The sequence below is a fragment of the Heloderma suspectum genome, chromosome 9 (genome assembly GCF_057233095.1).
Source record: "Heloderma suspectum isolate Gila_16-S chromosome 9, 16-S_ref, whole genome shotgun sequence".
NCBI classification, from domain to species: Eukaryota; Metazoa; Chordata; class Lepidosauria; order Squamata; family Helodermatidae; genus Heloderma; species Heloderma suspectum.
Genome location: NC_139466.1, coordinates 3,487,569 through 3,513,196, shown reverse-complemented (window position 1 = coordinate 3,513,196; position 25,628 = coordinate 3,487,569). Strand labels below are relative to the sequence as shown.

Below are 25,628 nucleotides of genomic sequence, written 5' to 3'. Positions count from 1 at the left end.
AAGTGAGCATACTGCCTCCCACATGCTCATGGCTTCTGCTTTCCTAAGCAACCCAGGAATGCCCTGTTCCTGGGTTGTTATTGTTACATCTGAACCCAGAAACTCTGGCTTGTTTGGTGGTTAAACCCAGAGTTAACTCAACAAGAAACCATGAACTAACTCTGAGTTGTTTAACCCCTAAACAAGCCAGAGTTTCCAGGTTTAGACAAAACAGTAACAACCCAGAAACAGGGTATTCCTGGGTTGTTTATGAAAGTGGAAATGGGCAAGTGGGTGGGAAGTGGCATGCTCAGTTGCTCCTGTGTACTCACAAACAACCCATGGTTTGTTAACTATGGGTTGTTGATTGTGTGAACCAGGTCTTCTTGGTCATACCATCTGTGTGCCAAGTTTAAACCTCAAGGGCATACAGAAATGCAATCCCAGATGGCTTCCAGATGTACTTAAGTTTAGCCACAAAGGCTAGTTGAATGTCACAAGAATACCTGAGTAGGAGTGCTGTGTGCCTTCGCTGGAGAGCTCAGACGTCCCACCGATAGCACAAATCCCTTCTTTTCGGTTGATGGCTTTTCTGAAAGTTTTAGCGATGTCGCTGCTTTTCACCTCTTGAAAGATCTACAAGTACAACACACACAGCCATTTAAAGTCAGCTGCTCTCAACAAGTGGTAAACCTACATCTGAGATGTACCACGGCAGGTTAGAGACTCATTTGTTTGAATGCTCCTCCATCTCCAGGTACAAAACTGTCCACTGGTAGGAAATTGGGATCCTTCTAGATAGTGGCAAGATTTCTGAGTGGAGGGAAATTTTTAGCATGGAAGAGCATTTAACCCTGCGAGTCTCTGCCTGCAGTCTCTAGTGCTACAACCTAGATATAGGTTCAACTGAATTACTGGCTCTAGAAGTGGGATGCCAACAAAATGTTGCAGCATGGAGGGCTCCTGTTCAGGGTTCCAGCCAACCATTTCCTTTTCCAAAATACATAATTTCACCCCATCTCCCCTCAGCCCCCAGTTGAGCAGGCTCAGTTCTCATTGGGCAGGTTTTGGGAGTGCTGTGCCGAAAATTTCTCCCACATTTCTTTGGCCATTCTCATTCAATTTGATAGAAAAGAAATTGCTTTCAAAAAGAAATTCGAAGGAAAAGAAATTTCAGAGAAATTCTCATGGGTTGGGTTTGGGATTCTTGTGCTTACTTTACTTATGAGCTGGCCATGGAGCTTAATTTACTTATAGGGCGGCCATGGAGTACACAGAGATTCATTGCACAAGAATCTCTGTGGCATCCTGTAGCCTCCTCAGCTTCCCGCACTTCAATTAAAGCCATCATGAGGAAGACATCATGAGGCCATTCCTCCCCTGGGACTTTTTCTGTTCAGGAACAGCAGGTGGCCTAGGAGGCTGCAGAGCAATGGAAAGATGCATAACAGAGACAGAAAACACACACTGCATCCAGCCACCTTGCAGTGATTAGGTAAGCTCAAAAAGACTACCAAAAGAAATTGAAAATTCTGCCTCAGAAAAGTGGAAGCCACAACATAGTTGATGCTGTTGCCACTTACAGGACCAGTACAATAAACCAAATACCCTTACCAAAAAAAAAAAGGACCTGTGCTGCAACCTATGCCATTAGTGAACCCTATTTGTGAGAAACTGTTGGAGAATTTCTCCTCCCCTAGGAGAAAGTCAGTGAAATTGTCCCCCCAATTTCTCTGCCCACAAATAGGCTGGAGAATTTTGAGAGACTGTTTGTACACAGCTCTAGGTTTTGGGTCTCCCCACACTTTAGGATTTTTTCCCCTATTGTTTTTGTAATTCTACAAACCTCAGCATTTCCCCAAGTCTGCTAGTATCTCCCTCTTGTCTGCGTATGGTGCTGTCTGGACTACATAAACACCAGCCTAAATATTGGAAATAGAGGAAACGATAAGCCATGAACAGGCTTTTGTGTTTGTCTCCACCGATTCCCAAATGCAAGACAGGAGAACCTGGCATGCTATTAGGGATTAGGATCCACAGGAGTTTCTTCGGGTGAACTGAAGGGATTGAGGGAGTCTTGTGGGATTTTTGGCTTTAGACAGCAGAGATTCAAAAGCAATTGATCCTTGCCCATCTTGGCTCATTATGAGCTGCAGAGAGAGACTGGGTGAGGGGATCAAGGCGGTGGTGAACGCCTCCCTTGAGGAGGGAGTGATGCCATCAGCCCTCAAGGAGGCAGTGATAAGACCGCTCTTAAAGAAGCCCTCCTTGGATCCTCAAGTTCTGAACAACTTTCGCCCAGTCTCAAATCTGCCATTTTTGGGCAAGGTGATTGAGCGGGTGGTGGCGGTGCAGTTGAAGGCACACTTGGAAGAAACTGATTATCTAGACCCATTTCAATCGGGCTTCAGGCCTGGCCATGGGACAGAAACGGCCTTGGTCGCCTTGGTGGATGATATGAGGAGGGCTCTGGATAGGGGTGAATGCTCCTTCCTTGTTCTCCTCGACCTCTCAGCGGCTGTTGATACTGTTGACCACGGTATCCTCCTGGACCGCCTGGAGGGGTTGGGCATTGGAGACACTGTATTGCGGTGGTTCCGGTCCTTCCTCTCCAGCAGGTACCAGAGGGTAGCACTGGGAGAGGAGGTTTCGGACCCGTGGCTACTTACTTGTGGGGTGCCACAGGGTTCCATCCTCTCCCCGATGCTATTTAACATCTATGTGAAGCCGCTGGGGGCTATCATCAGGAGGTTTGGGGTGCAGTGTCATCAATATGCGGATGACACGCAGCTCTACCTCTCATTCAAATCTTCACCAAGGTTGGCCGTAGAATCCCTGTCCAAATGTCTGGAGACGGTGAGTGGCTGGATGGGGAGGAATAAGCTGAAGCTCAACCCTGACAAGACCGAGGTACTTTTGGTGGGAGACAAGAGGAGGCTGGGGGATGTTGACCTGGTGTTGAATGGGGTATGGCTACCCTTGAAAGACCAGGTCCGCAGCCTGGGGGTCATTTTGGACTCCCAGCTGTCCATGGAGGCTCAGGTGTCAGCTGTGAGCCGGACAGCGCTGTATCAACTCCATCTGATACAGCGGCTGCGCCCCTTCCTTCCCGACCATCTGCTCCCATCGGTAGTACATGCCCTGGTCTCCTCTCGTTTAGACTACTGTAATGCGCTCTACGTGGGGTTACCCTTGAAGACGGTTCGGAAGCTGCAGCTGGTACAGAACGCGGCAGCTCGCCTGATTAAAGGCAGCCGCCGGCGAGATCACATCACTCCAGTGCTGAAGGAGTTGCACTGGTTACCAGTTGTTTTCCGGGCCAAATTCAAGGTGTTGGTTTTGACCTTTAAAACCCTATATGGTTCCGGCTCAGCCTATCTTAAGGAGCGCCTCCAGCAACACCAGACAGGCCACTTAACAAGATCAGCCTCGGATGGCCTTCTCTCCGTCCCATCAGCCAGGACAGCTAGACTGGTGGGGACGAGGGAGAGGGCCTTTTCTGTGGTGGCCCCCACTCTGTGGAACTCCCTCCCTAGGGAACTCCGTCATGCCCCCTCTTTAATGAGCTTCCGTCGTGCATTAAAAACGTGGTTGTTCAGGCAGGCATTTGGGGTGGGTTAGGGTATTTAAAAAAAAAAATTATGGTAGAATTTTATTGTTTTAAATTGTTTTATGGTATGTTGTACATCGCCCAGAGTGGCTGGGTGACCAGCCAGATGGGCGATTAATAAATTTAATAATAAATAAATAAATAAAAATTTGCCAGGTGGTATTGGATGATGGTGGTGATAAAGATGGTGGTGGGAAGCAGAACCCCAGAAGTTCAAAATCTTAAAAAGCAAACTGAAATTCTGAAAGACCACCCAGTTTCAGAGTAGCCCAATACTGTTTCAGCTCTGTTGTGCAACAGTATGCCCCGTTCCCATTAAAGATCAAAAGGATCAAAAGCTGGCCACCCTGCAATGGAAGCAGCTGCTGAGGTCCCAAGACTGGAGGAACAACACAGAGGACTAGCAGCAGGGAGGTTTGATATGCTTACGTAAACAAATTCTTCAAAGCTGATTTTCCCATCTTTATTCTTGTCCCCGTCTATCATGAGTTTCTGAATGATCTCCCTCACTTTGTAGCCAGGAAGGGGCAGGTTGGCTTCCTTGAACAGTTCGTGCAACTCGTAATCGCAGATAAATCCATTGCTGTTGAGGTCTTCCACGCAGAAGGCAGAAACAGAGGAGAGAAAAAGCAAGGTAAACTGAGACCAGCCGGACTATTGCCTTGTAACCAGCACTACCCTAGTAAAAACCTCACCTGCTACCTCCATGGGCCAGTGAACAGTTCCTTTCACACGTGCCACATCCCCACAGCCCCTGGGTCACAAGCTCAGTGCCCGTTGGGAAGCTGACCTGACTACCGCCATCTTTCTTTTCAACTGGCTCCATTCATGCAGCTCCGACGTGCTCATCTTTTTTTGGCCACAAGGACAAGCTCACCCACTAGAGGGCAGCACCGAGCAAGCTTGGCACATGCCACACCAGAGCGCTTTTTGGTAGGGATGTACGAAAGTCACTTACCTTTCCAGGGATTATGTTGCTGGGGGGGGGGGGGGGAGAGGCGTTCCGTCCCTCCCCCCGGAATCCTCAACGGGGGGGGAGGCGATCCATTCCTCCCCCCCCGGAATCCTCCACGGCTGGTTGTGCTCCGCGGCAGCTCCGCAGAGCAGCCAGCCAGGCCCAGCCAGGCCAGAGCCGTCTGCAGCTGGATTTCCGGCCGTGGAGGGCTCTGGGAAAAAAACAACAACCCGCGTACGCAAATGGAGGCGGCTACAGCCGCCGCCATTTGCGTTCCTCATTTTTGGCCATCTTAATCTATGTAAATATTTACGTAGACTATGACGGCGAAAATAAAGGGGAACGCAAATAGCGTAGCGGGCGCTATTCATGTCCCTTTCTGATTCACTGTTTTAGCCTACGTAAATATTTACGTAGGCTAAAACAGCGAATCAAAAAGGGATGCAAATAGCCCGCTATGCTATTTGCGTTCCCCTTTATTTTCGCTGTCATAGTCTACGTAAATATTTACGTAGATTAAAACGGCCAAAAATAAGGAACGCAAATGGCGGCTGTAGCCGCCGCCATTTCCGTATGCGGGTTTTTGTTTTGTTTTTTAAACCCAGCCATGATAGGTTACGTAAATCTTTACGTAGCCTATCACGACGTTTTTTGTTGTTTTTTTTACACAAGACTGCAAATGGCGGCGGTGGCGGCTGGTCGGAAGACCAGCCGCCGGAGCCGCCACCGCCCGGAAGATCCGCCCCAGGTAAGTCTCGTCCCAGGGGGGATCCACGGGGGAACGGGGGGGCGGCAGGCCGTTCCGCCACGGAGTTTGGGGGGCCAAATGCACTGGCATTCGGTCTCACCGAGATCCGTGGCGGAATTCTCTGCCATCCCTACTTTTTGGATCCAGAGCAACTGAGACACTCCTGTTTCAGGTGGTCTTCCTTCCCCTAAAGATCAGGTCTGACTAGAGCATCCAACGTCTCCCCCCACTCTTCCCCAAAGGAGGGCCCATCTTTTGGACATCACTTCTCCCCTTGTGGCTGGCAGCAGCTCGGAGCACATCTTTGCATGCAAAGGTCCCAGGTTCGATCCCTGGCAACATCTCCAGGTAGGGCTGGATAACCCCCTGCTTAAAACCCTGGAGAACTGCTGCTGCCAGTCAGTGTTGACAATAATGGGCTAGATGGACCCAGGGCCTGACTCAATATAAGGCAGCTTCCCAGGTTCCTAGGCAGTAGCAATCCTAAATGTGCAGGGGCAGCCCCATTTCTCCTCTCAGTTCAGCACAGGCTGGTATAGGGTAGGCTAGAGTGAGCGGCGAGTCAGGAATCTCTCTGTTCAATGCTCATCACAGCCCTAAACTCTCCAGAGGTGGCTTTAAAGCACAGCACTCCGACAGCTGCCCTCTTCCCCAAGTTATCCGTGCTGTGCAAGAGCATTCACACTGGCATCTCAAGCTTGTAAATGTCCACTCACCTTCAGCAAGTTAAAAACTGGCAACGAGGTAGGGAAACATTCCAGGGCTTGGCTCTCTCTCTCTTTAGCCACAAATGACTAACATAAGATAATTTAGGAGGATGCACTACTAAAAAGGCCTCTGGGGCTAGTAAACTCTGCGGACTTACTTGCAAGGCTGCTTTATGAGGGACACTGTCAAGAATGCAAAGCTAATATATGTGAAATGCTTTGGGGCACTGGAGGAAGGGAACATTTATCAGCGCAGAAAGAGACACAGAATCAAGGACACCAGCAGCTGTTTCTTATAAAGAGCTTTTTGGATCGCTGGGGTGCATCGTCCGCCATTTACCCCTCCAAAGTTTCAGACTGAGGGTAGCTTGGCTTATAACTCAGAGGGACACGATGCGGTCTAGCACAGTTCTACTCCCTACAATCAGCCTGCCCCAACTTGGCGTGTATCTGGGAAATGCTCCAGCTCCCAATACCCCCAAAGGCATAATTCATGACCCTGTGAGTCATAGAAACTACTTACCGACTTTGGCAAAGGCCTCTCTGAGTTCCTCTAGCTCATCTTTGGATATCTGGGTAATGTTGGCCATTTTCATGCATTAAACTAAGTACCTGCAAGGGGGGGGAAGGGGGAGCGAGAAGAAGAGCAGGCCATTAATGATCAGGAACACCACCCCTGGATTAGAAAAGCCTCACTGATGAACAGGCTGCAATGCAATGGACAGAAAGTGGATCTCGACGGTGGACTGCTTCCACTGCGCTAAGCAAGCCAAGAACATTGCTCGTATTTAACCCCGCCTGTATTTACGTCCTTCCAAGCACAGCACCGACTGCAGCTGCTCTTCAGCATCCATGGCCACAGTGCTGCAGGCAGCCAAAGCAGCCTACAGCGAAACCCTTACGATATTTTGGGGAGTGGCCCTAGTTTGCACGCAAAAGGTCCCAGGTTCAATCCCCGACAACTCTAGCCAAAAGGACCAAGTAGCTGGAGATGAGAAGACCCTTCTCTGTGCAAGACCCTTGGAAGCTGCTGCCAGTCACTGTTGACAATACTGGGGCAGATGGACCAAGGGGCTGACCTGGTACCAGAGGCAGTTTCTGTTGTTCTCATATTCTCTTAGCAGCCAGTAGCCGCTGGCATCTGAGGCCTGGATTATGGTCAGAATTTTTAGAGCTTTTTTGAATCGTGATCCATTTCACTCCTGTGTATCTCCTGTGGCTCACTATTGCTTCCTCCCCTCTTTTATGTTTGCTGTGCTGTGTTGGGTTGAGGGAGGGAGAGCCAGATGCAGCCTTGTTAAGGCTAAGCAGGTCTGGGTTAGGTCAGCACCTGGATGGGAGACCACTCGGGCCCTTCCTGTCAGCTACCTAGAGTCCCATCACAAAAGGTGTGATAGCAAAGGCAACTTTCTACATTCCTAACAACTTTACTCCCATTAAAACTTTCTAGGTATCTGTAAAGCCCAATGTCCTGGGCAAATGCTGCCATACAGGTTGCTTCCTGGGACTCTCTTCCAGTCTGGAATCACGGAGGGCAATTCTGTTTTGTTTTTGTTCTTTTAAAGTAACGATTCTTGGAGAGCAGAGGCTTGGGTTGGTTTGTTTTTAGCACTGACACAAAAGATGTGCTCCAACTCCCCTTGTCTTTCTTCCAGCTGGTTTACCTGTCATGGCTTCCTGCCACCCAGGGATGTGAATGTTTTAGATAAATAAATGAACGCTGTCAATTGTATCCCCAGGCGTTTATCAAATACCCACCCTGCTCCAGCACGTGGTGATTTGTTTATTTTTCACATTTCTACCCCACCTGTCCTTCCAAGGAGTTCAGGTTAGTGCTCAGGTGAGACCACCCCCACTGTCATCCTCACGCCACAGAGAGGTAGGCTAGTCCGACCGCCCCTTAAGGAGCTTGCTGAGGCCTGAGTGCATTTCAGACATACCATGCGACTTGCCAGCCTAAACACAACACAGACTCCTTGCTACGAGGTCCTCCCAGGTTGCAGCAGAATTGCTGACAAGCAGAGTGCAGGGCGTGGGAAAAGGTGCTCCCCTGTGCACTCCCATCCTTGTGGCTAAACTGTGGCAACTCCAAGAGGGAGAAGAGACAGAAGCAAGACCCTGGAAGCCACAAGGCTGTCCAGGGTTCCACGGCTGCAGTGTCGTAAAGATTCAGGATTAAAGTTATCCTGCACACTGGGCAGGGGAGATAATTCCTGTCGCATCCAGGCCAAACATAGATGCCAGATAGCTGGATAGAGAGCCTCTGGCTAAATACAGTGTGGTATGGTGATTCAGAGATGGCCACACTGGCTGAGGATGATGCAAGTTGTATTCCAGCTCATCTGGAGGGTGACAGGTTGGGTAAGGCAGGATTAGTATCGTGGCCTAGGACTAGGGAGACTGGGGTTCAAAGTCCCTACTCAGCCGCACAGCTCGCCAGGTGACCTTAGGCCAGTTACCATCACTCAACCTAACCTACCTCACAGGATTGTTGTGAAAAGACAATGTGGGGTGGGGGTGGAGGAAGAGAACACCATAAGCTCTGCCCCAACCTCCTTGGATGAAGGGCAGGATAAAAATGTAGTAACATAGAGGGTTATGTTTCAAAGGTGAATATGGAAAGGGTTGCCATGGGACCTCTCTGGAGAGGGAAGAATGAGCCACAAAACAGCTCAGACTGGCAAGGTTTGTTGAGTGGCAAAAGGTGGCTCCCTGCCAGGGCTCTCTGTCTGAACAGGCACTAAAGAGCCAACCCCAGCCTCTGTTTGCAAAGGGATGCAACAGGCTCCATTTGCTGTTCTGCACTTTAGGTTTTAGAGTACGCCGAGTGGCAAAGAATGTATTTGGAGTCCACATTTGCCTGGGATTGCAAACATTACCTTTGCTATTGTTATTCTATGTGTATAAGAATCTATTTCAAATGTGAGGAGGTATGGGGTAGGGCAGAGAGAGAAAGACACAACGCATGAAAAATTAAGTGCATGCAACACATTAGCTATCCCTCCCCAAACCCCCTGGCAAAAAATGTTTATGATATATGAGGAGACTTACATGGCCAGGTTTTGCTTCCCACTCAGGGTCTGGCTGCTATCACTGGGTGTCAGGAAGGAATTCCACATCCTGCCCCAGATCAGATCAACAGATGGCCAGTGTGGGTCAACGAGTAGGGCATGGCTCCCTCCTCCACAGCACGCAGCTTGGCTCATCTCCTTGACTGATCTGTGCCACCGTCAGTGTGGTGAACAACTTGCCCTGACTGCACTCCTTGAATTTCCTGCTCTCACTGTGTGGCAGGCAATTGGCTGGGTGGGTGGGGGGACTCTGCCTGGGCGCTGGGGCGCTGGAGGCACCAATGAATGCATTAACCTTCCAGCTCTTAACAACCCTATTGTGATTTATATATATCTGAGTTTACTGACAACCACCCCCCTCCACCCCCAGTTTGGCTTAGCAAGCATCATTTCTTGCTAAGCAGTGTGGTTTTCATCTCTTGTGACTGAGGCACACTGAATTCTGCACAGCGCACCAGGGAGAGTGCAGAGGTCACCTGAACAGAGCAAGGCCAGCCAGCCCATAATTCTATAAAAGGAAAGGGCAGACAGAGCTTTTGCAAGCTGGGAGGGTTGCACACACCTTCACCCTTCCCTTCTCCTCCAGCAATCACCACATTGGACAGCAGCTCCTGTTCTCCCTCCCTCCCTCCCTCTCTCTCTCACGCACACAGTCATTTCAGCTCCTCTGGCTGAAATTACTCCCCACACAGAGGGGGAATTCCCCTGTGAATGCCAAATGTTCAGGGAATTTCTGGTAGCAAACCAGAAATGGTGCAAAAAGATAAAACTCTCTCTCAGTCTCCCCCCGCCCTCTCTCTCTCTCTCTCTCTCTCTCTCTCTCTCTCCACACACACAAATGTGGAGCAAATGCAAGTGACTGTGCAACAGCTGCAAGGAAAAAAAAGTGGGATGGGGAGAAAGAAGGGATGTCTGCTTCCCGCCAGCCCTCATGCTCCTATATTCCATGAAGGCTGATTGCAATGGACAGGTCAACAACTTTACTTTTAGCTAGATACACATTAGTTCCATCTATAATTCTGGTCCTCTGGACAGATGGATGCAGCTCAGTGGCCAACAGTTTTAAAGTTTCTGGATCATTAAAGCCAACTGTTGTGGGTGAATGAGTCAAGGGCTACCGTTTTATTTCTCTCAGGGAAGTGGCAGCTCCAGCTGCCAAAAACAGAGCAACGCCTGCAGGTTAAACACAGGGTAAACGGTAGCACCTAGGGAGGAATTGGGGGCAGGGTGTGGAGAAACTGCAGGCAAGCACATTGCAGGAACTCTCCTGCTTGAACTAGAACTGCTGCATCTGATTCACCGGGGGTAAACAGTTCACAGCTAGCAAGCTTTGCCGGTTGCTGCAACACTCTTGTCCCAGCAGGCGCCTACCCCACAATAGCAGAAAGTTTAAATCTGAAGCAGGTTCTTTCCACAGTGGCCACAAATTAGGAGGTGGCATGCAGAATGCTCTGAAGAACTGCATAAATGCAAAGTACTATTGTTGTTATTTAGACGAGGACCTTGCTGCCCATTATGAGCTTTAAATTCCGTTTTGCATTCAGAGTAACAAAAGAAAATCAAGGCCAGCCAGAGGGTGGAGAAGGTAGGGGTGACAAGGATCAGAAGTGGAGGATTGGGAACAATCAAGGGAAGAAGGGCCACTCATGGGAATGGCCAGCCTTCCGTTCCAATTAGATATAGTTTTGTTGTTTATTCGGTCAGTCGCTTCTGACTCTTTGTGACTTCATGGACCAGCCCACGCCAGAGCTTCCTCTCGGCCGTCGCCACCCCCAGCTCCCCCAAGGTCGAGTCCGTCACCTCCAGAATATCATCCATCCATCCATCCATCCACCTTGCCCTTGGTCGGCCCCTCTTCCTTTTGCCTTCCACTTTCCCTAGCATCAGCATCTTCTCCAGGGTGTCCTGTCTTCTCATTATGTGACCAAAGTACTTCAGTTTTGCCTTTAATATCCTTCCCTCAAGTGAGCAGTCTGGCTTTATTTCCTGGAGTATGGACTGGTTTGACCTTCTTGCAGTCCAAGGCATTCTCAGAATTTTCCTTCAGCACCACAGTTCAAAAGCATCTATCTTCCTTCGCTCAGCCTTCCTTATGGTCCAGCTCTCGCAGCCATAGGTTACTAGGGGGAATACCATTGCTTTAACTACGCGGACCTTTGTTGTCAGTGTGATGTCTCTGCTCTTCACTATTTTATCAAGATTTGTCATGGCTCTCCTCCCAAGAAGTAAACGACTTCTGATTTCCTGGCTGCAGTCAGCGTCTGCAGTAATCTTGCGCCTAGAAAGACAAAGTCTGTCACTGCCTCCACGTTTTCTCCCTCTATTTGCCAGTGATCAATCAAGCTGGTTTCCATAATCTTGGTTTTTTTGAGGTTTAACTGCAACCCAGCTTTTGCACTTTCTTCTTTCACCTTCGTCATGAGGTTCCTCAGCTCCTCCTCGCTTTCAGCCATCAAAGTGGTATCACCTGCATATCGGAGATTGTTAACGTTTCTTCCAGCGATTTTAACTCCTTGGCTTCATCAAGCCCAGCACGTCGCATGATGTGTTCTGTGTACAGGTTGAATAGGTAGGGTGAGAGTATACAACCCTGCCGTACTCCTTTCCCAATCTTAAACCAGTCCGTTGTTCCGTGATCTGTTCTTACCATTGCTACTTGGTCGTTATACAGATTCCTCAGGAGGCAGACAAGGTTATTTGGTATCCCCATACCACCAAGAACTTGCCACAATTTGTTATGATCCACCCAGTCAAAGGCTTTAGAATAGTCAATAAAACAGAAATAGATGTTTTTCTGAAACTCCCTGGCTTTCTCCATTCTCCAGCAGATATTGGCAATTTGGTCTCTAGTAATTAGATATAGAGGGAGAGATATTGAATACAAGTCTATAAAGAGCAAGAAAAATGCAAAGAGCAAGAAAAAGAGGGAGGCTGCACCCAAATTTTATTCATTATAAAATTTATAAAGAGATATCAAAGTGGTGTACAATTAGTTAAAAACACAAAATACAAAAAGTTACAAGACAAGCAAAAAGATCAATAAAAGAGTGGCTGGAATTTACTCATCAGTCAGAAAAGGCTTGCCTGAAAAGAAACATCTTGAGCAAACACCGAAAACAAATAAAAATGGGTGCATGCCTGATCATAGTCAGAAGGAGATTCCATAGGATGGGAGCCACCACACTAAAGACCCTACTCCTCAAAGTTTCTGAGTGGATCTCTGACCTACATGGGACCACCAGGACAGCCTCTTCAGAATACCTCCATGACTGGGCATGATGAGAAGGGAGACACATAAGTAAGAGACTTGAGGTATTGAAGTCAAATGTATTGGTTTTCGTCATTGTGATAATGATGTATCTTTATATTATCATAATTTTTATTATGGTTGCTTATTTTGTATTTGTTTTCTCAGGAAAGTGGCAGACCTGGGCATCACCTGGGTGGAAAGGTTGGATGCAAATTAACAACAACAACACACACTGTGACAGGCACTTCTAATCTACCCAGCATGTTTGGAAGTGAAAACCATTTGGGGAAAGCGGGAGGCTACCACTGGAAAGACAAACACACAATGAAAGCCAGAGTTGTACAATGGTTAGTGTGGGAATAAGTCTGAGGGGACCCGAGTCCAAATCCCCTTTCAGCCATGGAACTCCACGGCCAGTCAATGACCTGGTTTGCATGTTCACTGTAGCCAGGTTGCCTATCCAAGCCCCTGCCACTGCAGATTCTCATGCTGTCTGAACACAGCGAGGGTGGCTTGTTGGGGTGGTTAACAAACACTCCACAACCCTACAACAGCCCATGGCTTCTGGGTGGTTTGTTAACCACCCCAACAAGCCACCCTTGAGAGGGTCGGATGGCATGAGAATCCGCGCCCGGTGAGGGTAATTATGCAGATCAGCTGGCGCTTGACTGGCATATGCAGGGTGGTTAACAAGCCATGGTGGACCACTGTCCTGTGATTGTGTGGACTGGGCCACTGTCTCTCTGAGCCCAACCTACATCACAGGGTTGTCATGTGATGATAAAATGGGGGGGGGGAGAACCATGTCCCCCATCTTGAGCTTTGGAGAAAAGGCAGGATATAAATGTAAGAAGTTCACCATATTTGAAGCTCTCCTTACCTACAATTTTTTAACAGGGAAGGTCACCCTCTGAGCCAAGAACGCATAGAAGCAGAGCTGGTGACAAATGGAGATCAGTGCTGTGTGTTTCAGGGCCTGGCGGAGACAGAGAAAGAGAGATGCATTAGTTAGTAATGCCTCATGGACTCTATTAAACGCAGAGGAAGGGTGAGGTCAGCTCCTGCTTTTGGGAGCCGAGTGTGCCAATAAAACCACCCCTGCTGTTTCAACAGGGAGGAGGGAGGCTCTGGGGGAAGGGATCCAGCAGCACGTATCAAGAATGCTGCAGCTGAGGCGTGACCTGAAGGATCACCATTCGGCCTAGATGGGGCAGGATGCCATTTATGGGTGACAGAGCCATCTCCAGGAGCCGCCTTGACACCTAGCAGCTGGCTGCAAACCATGTGGAAGAGACCTGCTCTCGCCATCAAAGCTCTTGCCAGCAGGAGCTAAATCGCTCACAGGAGTTGCTGCTACAGCAGCTGCTGCCCTGCGGAAGGCCTGGGCATCGCGCGTGCACAGATCCTCTCCTGCTCCGAATCACAGCCACTACCTGCAGCCTGCAGAGGGCATCGCTCCAACAAGCACCTGGTGCAATCCACTGCAAGTCCTGCCCCTCTTGTGCCATTGGACGCTTCCAGCTGGTCCAGATTTCTAAAACTCACGGAGTGGTCCAGCTCAGCGTCAAACAAGATATAAAGGTGAATGCATTATTCTTAAAAAATCATCAGCTGGATGGGGTGTGTGATAATCATCATGGTCCTTTATAATCCTTTCCTCCCCCGCTGAGGTCAAGACGAAAAACCCTCCTCTGAAGGTGCTGTTTGCTTTGGGGGGGGGAATCCCCCATTGGCATCCATGGGGGATTTCCTCCAATGCAAAAAAACCACCACTTTTATTTTTACTTAATCCATTTATGAATCACCCCTCCACTTAGCAGGTACTTGAGGGAATATACAAATCAGATTTTTTTTTATTATTTAAAAGATTTTCAATCCCACCCTTCAGCCAAAAAGGATCCCAGAGTGGCTTACACATAATCAAGAAAACAAAACAGTTCCTACCTGTAGGCTTACGATCTAAAAGACACGACACAAAAGGAAAAGGGAATGGGGAGGGAAGAGGAATAATACAAACTTGGGCACCAGTTCTTAAAGTTAAACAGTAACTTAAATAAATGAAACTAAGGGAACAATCCTAACGGGATAGGCAGCCGCCTCCAAACGTGGAGGCAATTGCCTATCCAATGCAGGGCAGGGGAAGCGCAGAGGGGATTGTCCCCTCCGCGCTTCAGCCACCCTGCATTTACGGCTAGACAGCTGATTTCGGCTGTCTAGCTTGGGAAGTCAGAGCAGGGCAGGAAGACGCCGGACGATGCATAGGAAGTGCCGGAAAGGCACTTCTGCCTGCCCTGCGGAACACCCCGTTTTTGCCACTCTGCGGCAAAAGGCAGTGCAGGAGGGCATGAAGGTTGGTTCTCAAGGAACCGACCTATCCTATGGCCATCTAGCCACTGTCTAGCAGCCATAGGATTGCGCTCTAAAAAAGTAAAATTAATTAAACAGTAGAGAGTGATGTTAACATTAGAGAATGCCACTAAATACCACTGAAAGGTCGACAGAAAAGAACTGAAGCATAATTGGAGAGGAGCCCAATCTAACCTCTGTGGGAGAGAGTTCCAGCATTGGGGTGTCGTTACAGAAAAGGACCTGCCTTGAGTGCCACCAACCTGGTCTCCGCTTTAGCAGCGCCTCTGAGGATGGTCACAAATTGCACCTTCAGGGTGCAATCCTATACCCAGCTACCTGGGAGTAAGTCAGTAGGAGTTCCTCACAAGTAATGTATAGGACTGCACGGTCAGAGGCGGGGCTCACAGCAGGGGGGGAAAGGCTCAGACCCCCCACCCCGCCTCTTCGCCTGCCAACAGCCTCTCCCCAGCTGATGCAAGACTTTTAAAAGTCTGCATGGCTAGTCTGGCTCTTGGAACTGACAGTCAGTCACAGGTCAAGCCTCCTTTTCCAAATCTTTTGGGAATGGAATTCCATAACTCCTATGAGATCAAGGCCAGCCTGAAACTCTGGGAGGGGAGAGCTAATTCATTCTCTTTCCAACTGGACTCCAAAAATGCAACTTCGTTGTTGTTGTTCAGTCGTGTCCGACTCTTCGTGACCCCATGGACCACAGCACGCCAGGCCTTCCTGTCCTCCGCTCTCTGCCGGAGTGTGCTCAAGTTCATGTTCACTGCATCGGTGATGCTATCTAGCCATCTCATCCTCTGCCGCCCCCTTCTCCGTTTGCCTTCAACCTTTCCCAGCATCAGGGTCTTTTCCAGGGAGTTTTCTCTTTGCATTAGGTAGCAAAATATTTGAGCTTCAGCTTCAATATCTGTCCTTCCAATGAGCACTCAGGGCTGATTTCCTTTAGGACTGACTGTTTAAAGCCAAGTTATAAACACTTATTTTCCAAAATATATATGCCACTTTTTAGCTAAACACTTTTCAAAACTGTGTACATTGTACAGGACAAAAATAATAAGTTTAGAACAACAAAAAATACGAACAGCATAATTTTTTTAAAACCTAATTTGTAATCAGATAAAACAATGTAATCTAAAACAATCACAAATAAAATAAGTAAAACAGCAAGTAGGTGATAAAAGCAGATCTGTCATTGGAAGAGAAAATGTGTGTCCCAATTCATTTGTGACTGTTAATAATCTGGAGAAATTAAACTATTATTGGGGAGGGGGGAGAGGAAAGATCAGGCAGAGGAAGGGACATGAACAGGACCGTATTTCTTTCCCAAATCTCCTGCACAAAGAACACTCACAGGTACAACAGAGTGCCATCATTTTTCTACATGGAGACTTCCTTTGTTTAAGTGAAACATAAAGTGTGAAGGAGTCCTCAGAGAGGAAATATTTCAAATTTCATGTGGTTTGTTTCAAGACCTCATGGACCTTGAGAGGTGCAGTGAGAGAAGATAGTGCTACAGACAAACCATCCTGTGTTTGCGGGGGGTTTTTTGCAGTGACCCCTCTGAGGTCTGAAGGATTAGTCTGTTTCCCTGTTTACCAAATTCCTTCCATGCCAAAGGCACTGTTTGCTGCTGAAAGATTATTCTCAAGTGCTCCACTGGTCAGTGGCTCGTAGTGGCTCGCTTGCTTGCTTTCAAAAGAAAACAGAGTTTGGATGACAGAATGAAAGAGAATTCAAGGACCCTTCAGCCCATTAACTGGAGCGTGGCTACTTAAGGAGACTCACACATGGCTGGTCTTGAAAAACAGACATCGAGCTTCACTTCCAGGGTTAGGATTTTGCTTGTGTCTTATTCACTCTGCCTTACTGCACAATGCGCTGCCAACTTGCTCCAGTTTCACCCAAGATGGGCATTCCTTTTTCCAGATCAGAACTGCATCCACTCCTCCCTTTTCATGTCCTCTGTCAGTTTACACATGCAGACAGCGTTTTTATCTTTGCACTTCCGGGTGTGTGTGTGTGTGTGTCACACCTCTGCTTTCCACTGCTGCCACCCACGTCCCTTTGGATAACTAGGCAAACTTGCTCCACACACACCCATTTGAATAACTAAGTAACCCTTTCCCAGTTCCAACACCCTCTGTGGAATTAATGATGTACAGGTTCAGGAACAGAGTCTCATGATAGTGTGCACATTCTCAGGAAATGCCAGTCTATACTCTAAAATCACAGGTAATCATGTTCTCGATCATCCCTGAGTGCAGGACACAGAACAATGGGCTCAAGTGACAGGAAGCCAGATTCTGGCTGAACATCAGGAGAAACTTCCTGACTGTTAGAGCGATACGACAATGGAACCAATTCCCTAGGGAGGTGGTGGGCTCTCCCATACTGGAGGCGTTCAAGACGAGAATGGACAGCCACCTGTCAGGGATGCTCTGACCTGGATTCCTGCATTGAGCAGGGGGTTGGACTCGATGGTCTTGTGGGCCCCTTCCAGCCCTACTATTCTATGATTATATGTTAGCTCCTAAGCAAAAATCCAACAGCAACAGTCAGGTAATACCTAGAAGCGTCAGAAGCTGCCTTATACCAGGTCAGGCTCATATTTGTCCATCTAGGCCAGGATTGTCCGCTACAGCCTTCCCTAAGCTGGCGCCCTCCACATGTGTTGGATCACAACTCCAATCAGCCCCAGCCAGCCTGGCCAGGGAAGGTTGGTCTATTGCAACAAGCAGTGGCTCTGAAGGGCAGGGCTCCCCAATCTTTTTGGACCTGTGGACAAATCTGGGAATTTGAGAAACTGCTGTGGGTACTACCACAAAATGGCTCCCATGGAGGATGCAGCAAGTCACATAAGGGCTGCTATGGGGGCCTGGCCAGTCAAAAGTGAGCTAGAAAGAGGCAGGGGAGATAAATAGCAAGGCTAGAAGTTGGGGGGGGACGACAATTCAAACAGTCATGGGGTAAAAGCAGCCATTGTGGCTTCTCCCCCTGCCTGTTGTTTACATAATTACCCATGCTTCAGTGCAGGTTGGTGTGTCATCTGAACCTGCGGCGGGGGTAGCTTCGTACCCACCCTACAACCCCTACTGCAAGTCATGGGTTGTAGGGTGGGTATGAAGTCACCCCCGTGCACCAAGTTTGGACAACACGCCAAGCTGCACTGCAGCGCAGGTAATTATGCAAACGATGGGCACACACAGGGCATTTCATGAGTTTTAGAACCATCTAAAAAGCTACAGTACTTTGTTTCTTTGCATAAAGATCCCTCTCCTGGGATATCTACTCTGAGCTGCCCAGAATACTATTTGTAGCCAATGCAAGATCTTTCTACCATCCACTATCTCTGAATACAAACCCTAATGGCATAGCACAGCCTGCAATATTCTGGTTTTAAAAACACCCACCACGAAGGAGGGTATGAACTCAGAGCTGGGTTTCAGCCAGGCTTAGCACAGCACACCCATAAGAATATAGAAAATTGTTACAGACTGATACATCCCCAGCATCTCAATGACAACATTGCTATTTGTTTAATCAGAGGAGAGTTATTCACGAATTAGTTAAGCTTTCGATGCAGTCAGGTGCCACAGCAGGGAGTAAAACACAAGGCCAGAGAACACCCAGTGAGGAAGACAATCCCATGAGAGTAGTCAACGCCAATAAGATCATGCTGAGTAAGGACAGGCTCACCAGCCACACCAAAGTGAGCAGAAAGCAGGGCAAAGACCACACTGGCTTCTGTTCATAAGTGGGTGTGGACTAGAAGATGCTCAGTTTCACCTGCTGAATGGCCCTAGCTCCCAACATTTCAGTTTCTGTCCATAATACATTTAGAAAGTAAACCGCACCGTTGGGAGTTTACGGCTAAGAGACCAGACACTTGCACCTCTGTGGCAGACCTATTTTTTCTTCTTATCATAATTTGGCAGTAAGATGGGTGAGATGCCATCTTGCACGTGGGAACTGTGACGGTGAAAGAGCACACGCCCAAGACGCAGCATCCTTTGCAATATATATATTTGCTCATTCTCCCACCAACCCTATTCAAGTCATTTGTACTAGAGGCCGACACAGGAACCTGTGTGTTTCGCCTAAGGCAAGAGGCAGGTCAGAGTTACCGCCAGCCGTTGTGTTTTCAGAAATGGAGATCAGACATCGCTTCTCTATCCCAAAATGCATAGCTAGGTGTAATCTGATACCTGCAACACCTACTGCTGATTAATTCATTCAGACTGCAGATCTCCATTTTGAGACTGGGCCTCTATCGCAGACTTTGCTGCTGCAAAACCCAGCCATGTTTTGGGATGTTACTGTTTTCCCTCTGCTTTTTGTACCATCTACCTGATGAAGAGTTCTGGAGAACTTGAACTCTTGCACCTTTTTCTGGGGTTTTGGTCCTGATAAGGCATTGCCCAATTGTGGATTTTGGCATTTTTTTCCTCATGGACCAGCGTGGCTATCTTTGGGGGGTTGGTTTTTGTTTAAGAAGCACAGTGAATCTAAAGCCAAGGTGAAATTTGTCCCTGGAACTGTCATATGCAGGCACAGGTCTTCCGAAAGGTGAAAGACAACTAAGGGAAGGACAGAGCTCATGCCATCAGCACTTATGTGAAAAAAGTCATAGCCACGTACAGGCCTAGCCAGGATGCAAGTGAGTGACAGGAGGGTACAGGAATGATGCTCGGGGTGGGGTGGGGATAATTCCCTTTGATTCAAACAACTTAACACTAGGGCTTAAGTTAATAGAGTTTTTCAACATTTGTATTCAAGTGCCGGGGTGGAAAAAATGCTCCAATTTCTAGGTGCTTTTTTTCTTCTTTTGATAGCCACCATGAGATTATGTTGGACGTCAGACCTGATCATAAACAGTTCTAAAGTTTCTAGGCACTTGGGTATTTTCAGCCCCGCCAGTGCTATAACAAAGCGGCAACCTGGAGGCTATCAGAGGCCTGGGGAGCGAAATCCCCCCTTTATCTCTGATCAATCACTGGAGATCACGGGGGTGGGGGGGCTGGCACCACCACTCCTCCTCCCAGCTGGGAAGGCAACTTCCCCCCTCAGGGATGACGCGGGTGGGATAGGTGGAGTAGTCCCAGCACAACGTGGAGCTCCAGCTGGTGCCATGACGTCATGGTGTGGCTGGGGCATGCTGGGAGTTGCAGGACTTTCATTCCGTCTAAACATGCGTAGGATAGCATCCTTACCCCTTGGATTTGTAAACAGGAGGCCAACGCACTTATACTACACTAACAATCCCTTGCCTTGCATGTGTCCCCTGACTGATTCTTCACAGTCAATTCAACCCTCAGGCCAAAAAGGCTTCCTCGGCTCTGTTTTAAAGGCACCTAAGCTAGTGGCCATCGCCACATTTTGCAATCAAAAGAACTGTGGGTTGTGTGATCCACAGCTCCCATTCTCTGCGGAGAAGCATTCCCCTTCCTCCTCCAGGTAACCCGTTTTAAGCCACTCCACAACAGAAGGGGTGGATGGCACCCAATCTTTAGGCCAGCCTGCCCCAGCCAGGAACCCTCCAGATGTGTTGGACTACAACTCCCATAATTCCCAGCCAGCTACGGGGAGTTGTAGTTCAAGACATCTGGTTGCGAGACACTGCTTTGGGACCATGCAAACTTGCCCCATCCAAGCAGCAAATGCAACAGCATCAGCTCCGTGTGACCTATCCTAGCAGAATCCAGGTTCAGAAAGGTTAAGCGCCCATATTTTCAAATAGTTTGACAACAAGGACAAATTACACAAGGAAAAAACAAGTATCATGAAGTGAGCACACTGGCGGGCGGACATTGCTCCTACAAGCCCCTTCAAGGTCTGAAAAGTGAACTTTTTCACATTCCTGAACCTGAAAAGCCAGTCATTTTTCATTTAAAACTAGCTCCTTTACTGGAACTGTTGCTTTACTCATCACCTCCTCCAGAAGAAAAGAACGCCCTTCAAAAACATTTTTTCAGCAAGGTCATCGCTACTCTCAAAGAGTCAGACAGAGGCAGTCTTTAGACCATAAAGGTTAGGAAGGGGATGGCACAAATATCAAAGATGACAAACAATACATTCTAGCAGGGGAAGGAGGGAAAAAAAGAATTCCCAAACTGCCAGCACAGACATTCCTAACAAGAAAAAGACACCCACCCACGCTACCGAGCACTCATTCCCATAACTGCATGCTTGCTATACTCCAGAACAGACTTCCTCAACCTGGTGCCCTCCAGATGAGCTGGACTACAAACCCCACAACCTCCAGCCAGCAGGGGCAATGTTCTAGGTGGGGAAGGCTAGCCCCAGAGAAAATAGAGGAAATCTTCTAAAAATCAGCACAGATGGAGGGAAGTTCATATATTCTTATATATTCACATTTGAAATCACTCTATCTTGAAAGGGGAGGGTAGGTAAGAACATAAGAGTCCTGCTGGATCAGACCCAGGGTCCATCTAGTCCAGCATTCCGTTCACACAGTGGCCAACCAGCTGTTGATCAGAACCCACAAGCAGGGCATGAGTGCAACAGCACCCTCCCACCCATGTTCCCCAGCAACTGGGGTACATAGGCTCATTGCCTTTGGTACTGGAAGTAGCTCATAGCCATCAGGACTAGTAGCCATTGATAGCCTTTTCCTCCAGGAATTTGTCCAACCCCCTTTTAAAGCCATCACTACATATTGTGGGAGTGAATTCCGTAGTTTAACTCTGTGCTGTGTGAAGGAGGACTTCCTTTTATCTATCTGGAAACTCCCACCAATCAGCTTCATGGGATGACCCCATTGGGTTCTAGTGTTTTGAGAGAGAGAGAGCGAGAGAGAGAGAGAGAGAGGTCTCCCTCTCCACACTATGCATCATTTTGTAGACCTCTATCATGTCTCCCTTTACCCTCCTATTTCCAAGCTAAACAATCCCAGCTGTTGTAACCTTCCCTCATAGGGGACCGATGCTCTAGCCCCTTGATCATTTTAGTTGCCCCTTTCTGCACTTTTTCCAGGTAATCAAGACCCAGACTACACATGCAGTAGAATGAGGTGGTAGAATGAACTGAACTACTTCAGAGGGCTGGAAAGAGATGATCTCCATGTGAAAACTCCCTGCAAGTAAAAAGCTAGCACACAAGAGATACAAATTTAGTTTAGCTTCTCCACTAGCTTTCTACTCACAGGAAGCATCCAAAAATCATTTCCATCTATGGCATGAAGCAGCAGGGTTTATTCTACCACCTCAGAATGCTACCATCTCCTTCTGCTGTGCTTTCAGCCTAGTATACCTGGGAAAACAGATATTTAAAATCCAGGCTAAGCCTGGCTACCAACAACCAGCTGGAAACACTTCACATTGTTCCCAGAAAACAGTCTAAGGCTCTGGTGCATCTCTAGGGCAAGGATGGGGAAGGTATGGCACTCCATATGTTGTGGACTGCAATTCCCATCATCCTTCACCATTGGCTGTACTGGCTAGGGCTGATGTGCTGGCTAGGGCTGCAGTCCCCCAACATCTGGAGAGCCACCCCTTCCTCTTCCCTGCTCTTGGGGGAGGGCATTCCAGAGTTGACACTGAAAATATGTGATTACTTCAGCTCTATTTATTTATTTTACTTGAGGACATTTATAAATGACTCTTCCAGGGCTCAAAGAGCTGAACAAATAACAAAACACATAAACCTGTGACAAAAACAAAGAACACACTGGAATACCGAACTGTTGCTGCTGTACTGAACTTTTGCAGCTTCTCCAAAATTCCAGAGATGTGGACTTTTGAACGCAAGGTAGAAGGTTAAAAGCTCAGAAACCACTGCCGTAAATGGCCTTCAGCTACTGTCTACTTGCTGCAAGGATGGAACAATATTGACTGATCCAGCCTCATGCAGACGCTTGTCAACTATCACTTGCCTAGTCACCAAGGGCGCATAACCATTAGTCTCCGGGTGACCAGATCTGCAGGCTTTGTAAATAATTTGTCATATTATTAACTAGGTTAATTACACACACACACACACACACACACACACACACACACGTCTTAACAAGAATTGCCTCCTTAGCTGTGCTATTGGGTGTTTGTTAAAATCATAGACATCTGAACAGGGACACACTTAAAATACCATTGTTAAATGGGATTTCCCCCCATACTGAAACCTTCAATTCCATACCACTTGCTTGCTCTGAAGACAATGGGGATTTCACAATAGCTTGCATGGATCAGATGACAGGTCAGTTCAGAGAACAGACCTGTTGGATTTGCTTTGGGAGGAGATGGCTAATGGCTCAGGTTTCAAACTCTTTCAGAACAAAGTTGACAAAAACAAAAACAGCAGCAACAGCTTTAAGGCAAGTAGTGTCTCTGTCCCCTATCCTAGGTAGGGACAAGGTACACTGGGATCTACCAGTAGATCACCAAGAATTTCTGATTCCAAATTGTTTAACAATAGCAACAACTCCCACCCCCCCACACACACACTTTAGCTGCTGAAATGAAGGAAGCTGGGGGCGGGGGACCAGGAATAGATTTTTCTGTGAAAGGACTGTGAACTCAGTTCTGGTATTAAAACCAATTCCTGGGCTGAGATGAACTCAGAGATGTCCTGTCCCTTTCCCCCTTTCTGCGCCACTATTTTGCACATGGATCTAGTTGGTGCTTCTAGGGAAAAACAAAGTAAATCTCCAGAGGGGAAGCAGCCATGTTAATCTATTTCAGAAAACACACACACAGTGTCCTGTGGCACCTTAAAGACTAACACACATACTCTGGCATAAGCTTTCATGGACGTTGTGGACAGATGCACGAAGTGTTTACCTCAAATTGGCAGATTTATACAAACAAACATGCTGAGGTGGGAGGGGGAAGGTAAGCAGTGGTGTGTTGTGGGGGGGACTGAAATGCAAAAAAAAAGTAGAGGTAGTGACGATTGCCTTTAGAGTTGCCATTCACAATTCATTGCTGGGTGGAAACACAGACATCACTGCAATAGTGAGCCAATTAACATACGTAGTGTGATTTTTAAAAAGCCTTTGTCCTTATTCAAGCCACAGGAAATAATGCTGAATCTCTGGATGAATTGTGTTTCTGCGATTTTCCACTGATCTCCCAAGTTTGAAGTCTGCCCATCCCTGCCCTACCCCAGGTGGAATACTGGTGGCCCCCCTCTGCTGCACAAGTATGACAAATATATTAAATTATGCTGGTTCGTTTTAAGAGTTCTGCTCCTCCCAAGTTTTGATCCTCAGCCTCTGTCTCATGGTAAACGGTTTTTGCTCTTCAAGTATTTATTCAATCTCTAACCTACTGCTGCCTGGACTGAGACTAAATAGGGCAAGCTAGAAATCAAAGATTTCTACTTTGGATTCTCTGATAAAGAAAATAGAAAAGATTCTTTTTGACCAGGCAACAATATATAGGCTGCAATCCTGTGTGCAGTTAGGCTGCCCACTGAAGTTGATAGGATTCAACTTTGTGGGCAGGATTGCAGTGACAGACCCTGGACAGCTTCACAATGAAGAGTCAGGAGGAGCGGAGAGCATCACAAAACGCACAAGAGGCAGAGGCAAGGGGTGCAGGAGAAATTCCAGCCTCTGGAATTTTGCTGGGCTTCCCTCCCCCTCCCCCCCTTTTCACTCTTTATGAAAAGATCCGGTGCCCCCTTTGCATTTGTTTCAGTCTGTATCACATTACAAACTCCAGAACTAAAACCACAAACGTGTTTTCAACATTGCAGCTTACCTCATTCTTGCCTCAAAACAGCAGAGCACCCCTGTCTAGGAGAAATAGCAAATAGCAGCCACAACCCAAGTTGCAGCGTCATATCATGCCAGCAAAAGGATTTACTTGGCAAGCTCCGCAAAGAAGCCTCCTCTCACATGCACACCAATCCTACCCTGGGCATCTCCAGATGCTCCCCCGGAATACCTAGAGCCCCCCAGACCTCTCCTACTTCACAGGATCAACTGTAAGGGTCTAAAGGGGGAGGGATGCTCAGAGGAGTCCTGGAGAACCTGAAAGCTTCCTTGCTATTTTGTGATGTTTTGCTTAGACCTAATATGCTTTTTAAACAGACATAGCGTCCTTTGTTTCTTCTGGGCTTATAAGACAACGGCCTTCCCCAACCTGGTGTCCTCCAGTTGTTTTGTACTACAACTCCCATCATTCCTGACCATCAGCCATGCTGACTGGAACTGGTGGGACTTGTAGTCCAGAACAGCTGAAGGGCATCATGTTGGGGAAGGCTGCTTTAGAAAGATAACTTGGGAGCGGGGGATGCCAGAACCACTGCTAGAAAACCTATTGACCAAACTCCCTTCTAGAACTACAGAGCTATTAGTCCAACGCACCACCATGGCCCATCCTAAAGCAAGGAGAGACAAAGACCCTGATCAAAGGCAGAGAAGACCCACTGGAATTTTGCACCGCAAGTGCTCCCTTAAGGTTCACTTCCATTAAATCCACAGCCGCTGCACCCTCTTCTCCGGCAGACTGCCTCCCACGCTAGCAGAAAAACTAAGAGGGCAGGGGAAAAAGTTAAATATAAAAGAGGAGCCGAGTCTCAGAGTTCACTTCACCGCACTGCAGCAAAACTGAGCCAAACTCAGAGCTTTGGATCCCCCAGGAATGTTTAGCCATCCTTACCTTGCCCTGTCCAGATTTCAGAGGAAGGCAGACCGGTCCCCTTCCTTTCCTAGCCCCCAGCACAATGTGGAACTTTCTCCCACACCCAGAAAGTTAAATCTGGAAGCCCAGCATTCCTCTTACAACTGAAATTCTAAGCAAGCAAGTCACAACACTTCCTGCCAGCAAATGAGAGCATGCAGAGAAGGTTGAGCCATTTAAAGCACCCCCCCTCCGTCCAGAAACTTGCATTACACAGCAAAACTCCAACCCCCCAAAACCAAACACACACCAGCACCTCTCCTCGCCTGCCCTGAGCCTGATGCAGACAGATCACAGCCCAGCCGGG

The 25,628-nt window shown here is 47.9% G+C and overlaps 1 protein-coding gene across 7 annotated transcripts in view; it reads right to left on the bottom strand.

Annotated features, from left to right (window-relative positions):
• PLS3 (plastin 3) overlaps window positions 1–25,628 on the bottom strand; it is a 73,137-nt gene that overhangs the window by 18,727 nt on the left and 28,782 nt on the right. For 2 of the 7 annotated variants that reach the window (XM_084813547.1, XM_084813552.1), the window contains exons 2-5: window positions 13,201–13,296; window positions 6,523–6,611; window positions 4,019–4,182; window positions 486–615 (exon numbers count right to left, since the gene is read on the bottom strand). In XM_084813547.1, the coding sequence (XP_084669673.1) occupies window positions 486–615; window positions 4,019–4,182; window positions 6,523–6,595 (367 nt within the window). In that variant the 5' untranslated portion in view covers window positions 6,596–6,611; window positions 13,201–13,296. Of the gene's footprint in view, window positions 1–485; window positions 616–4,018; window positions 4,183–6,522; window positions 6,612–13,200; window positions 13,297–25,300; window positions 25,610–25,628 lie in introns of those variants that run through there. The other 5 variants (XM_084813550.1, XM_084813553.1, XM_084813551.1 and 2 more) reach the window with 4 other exon arrangements.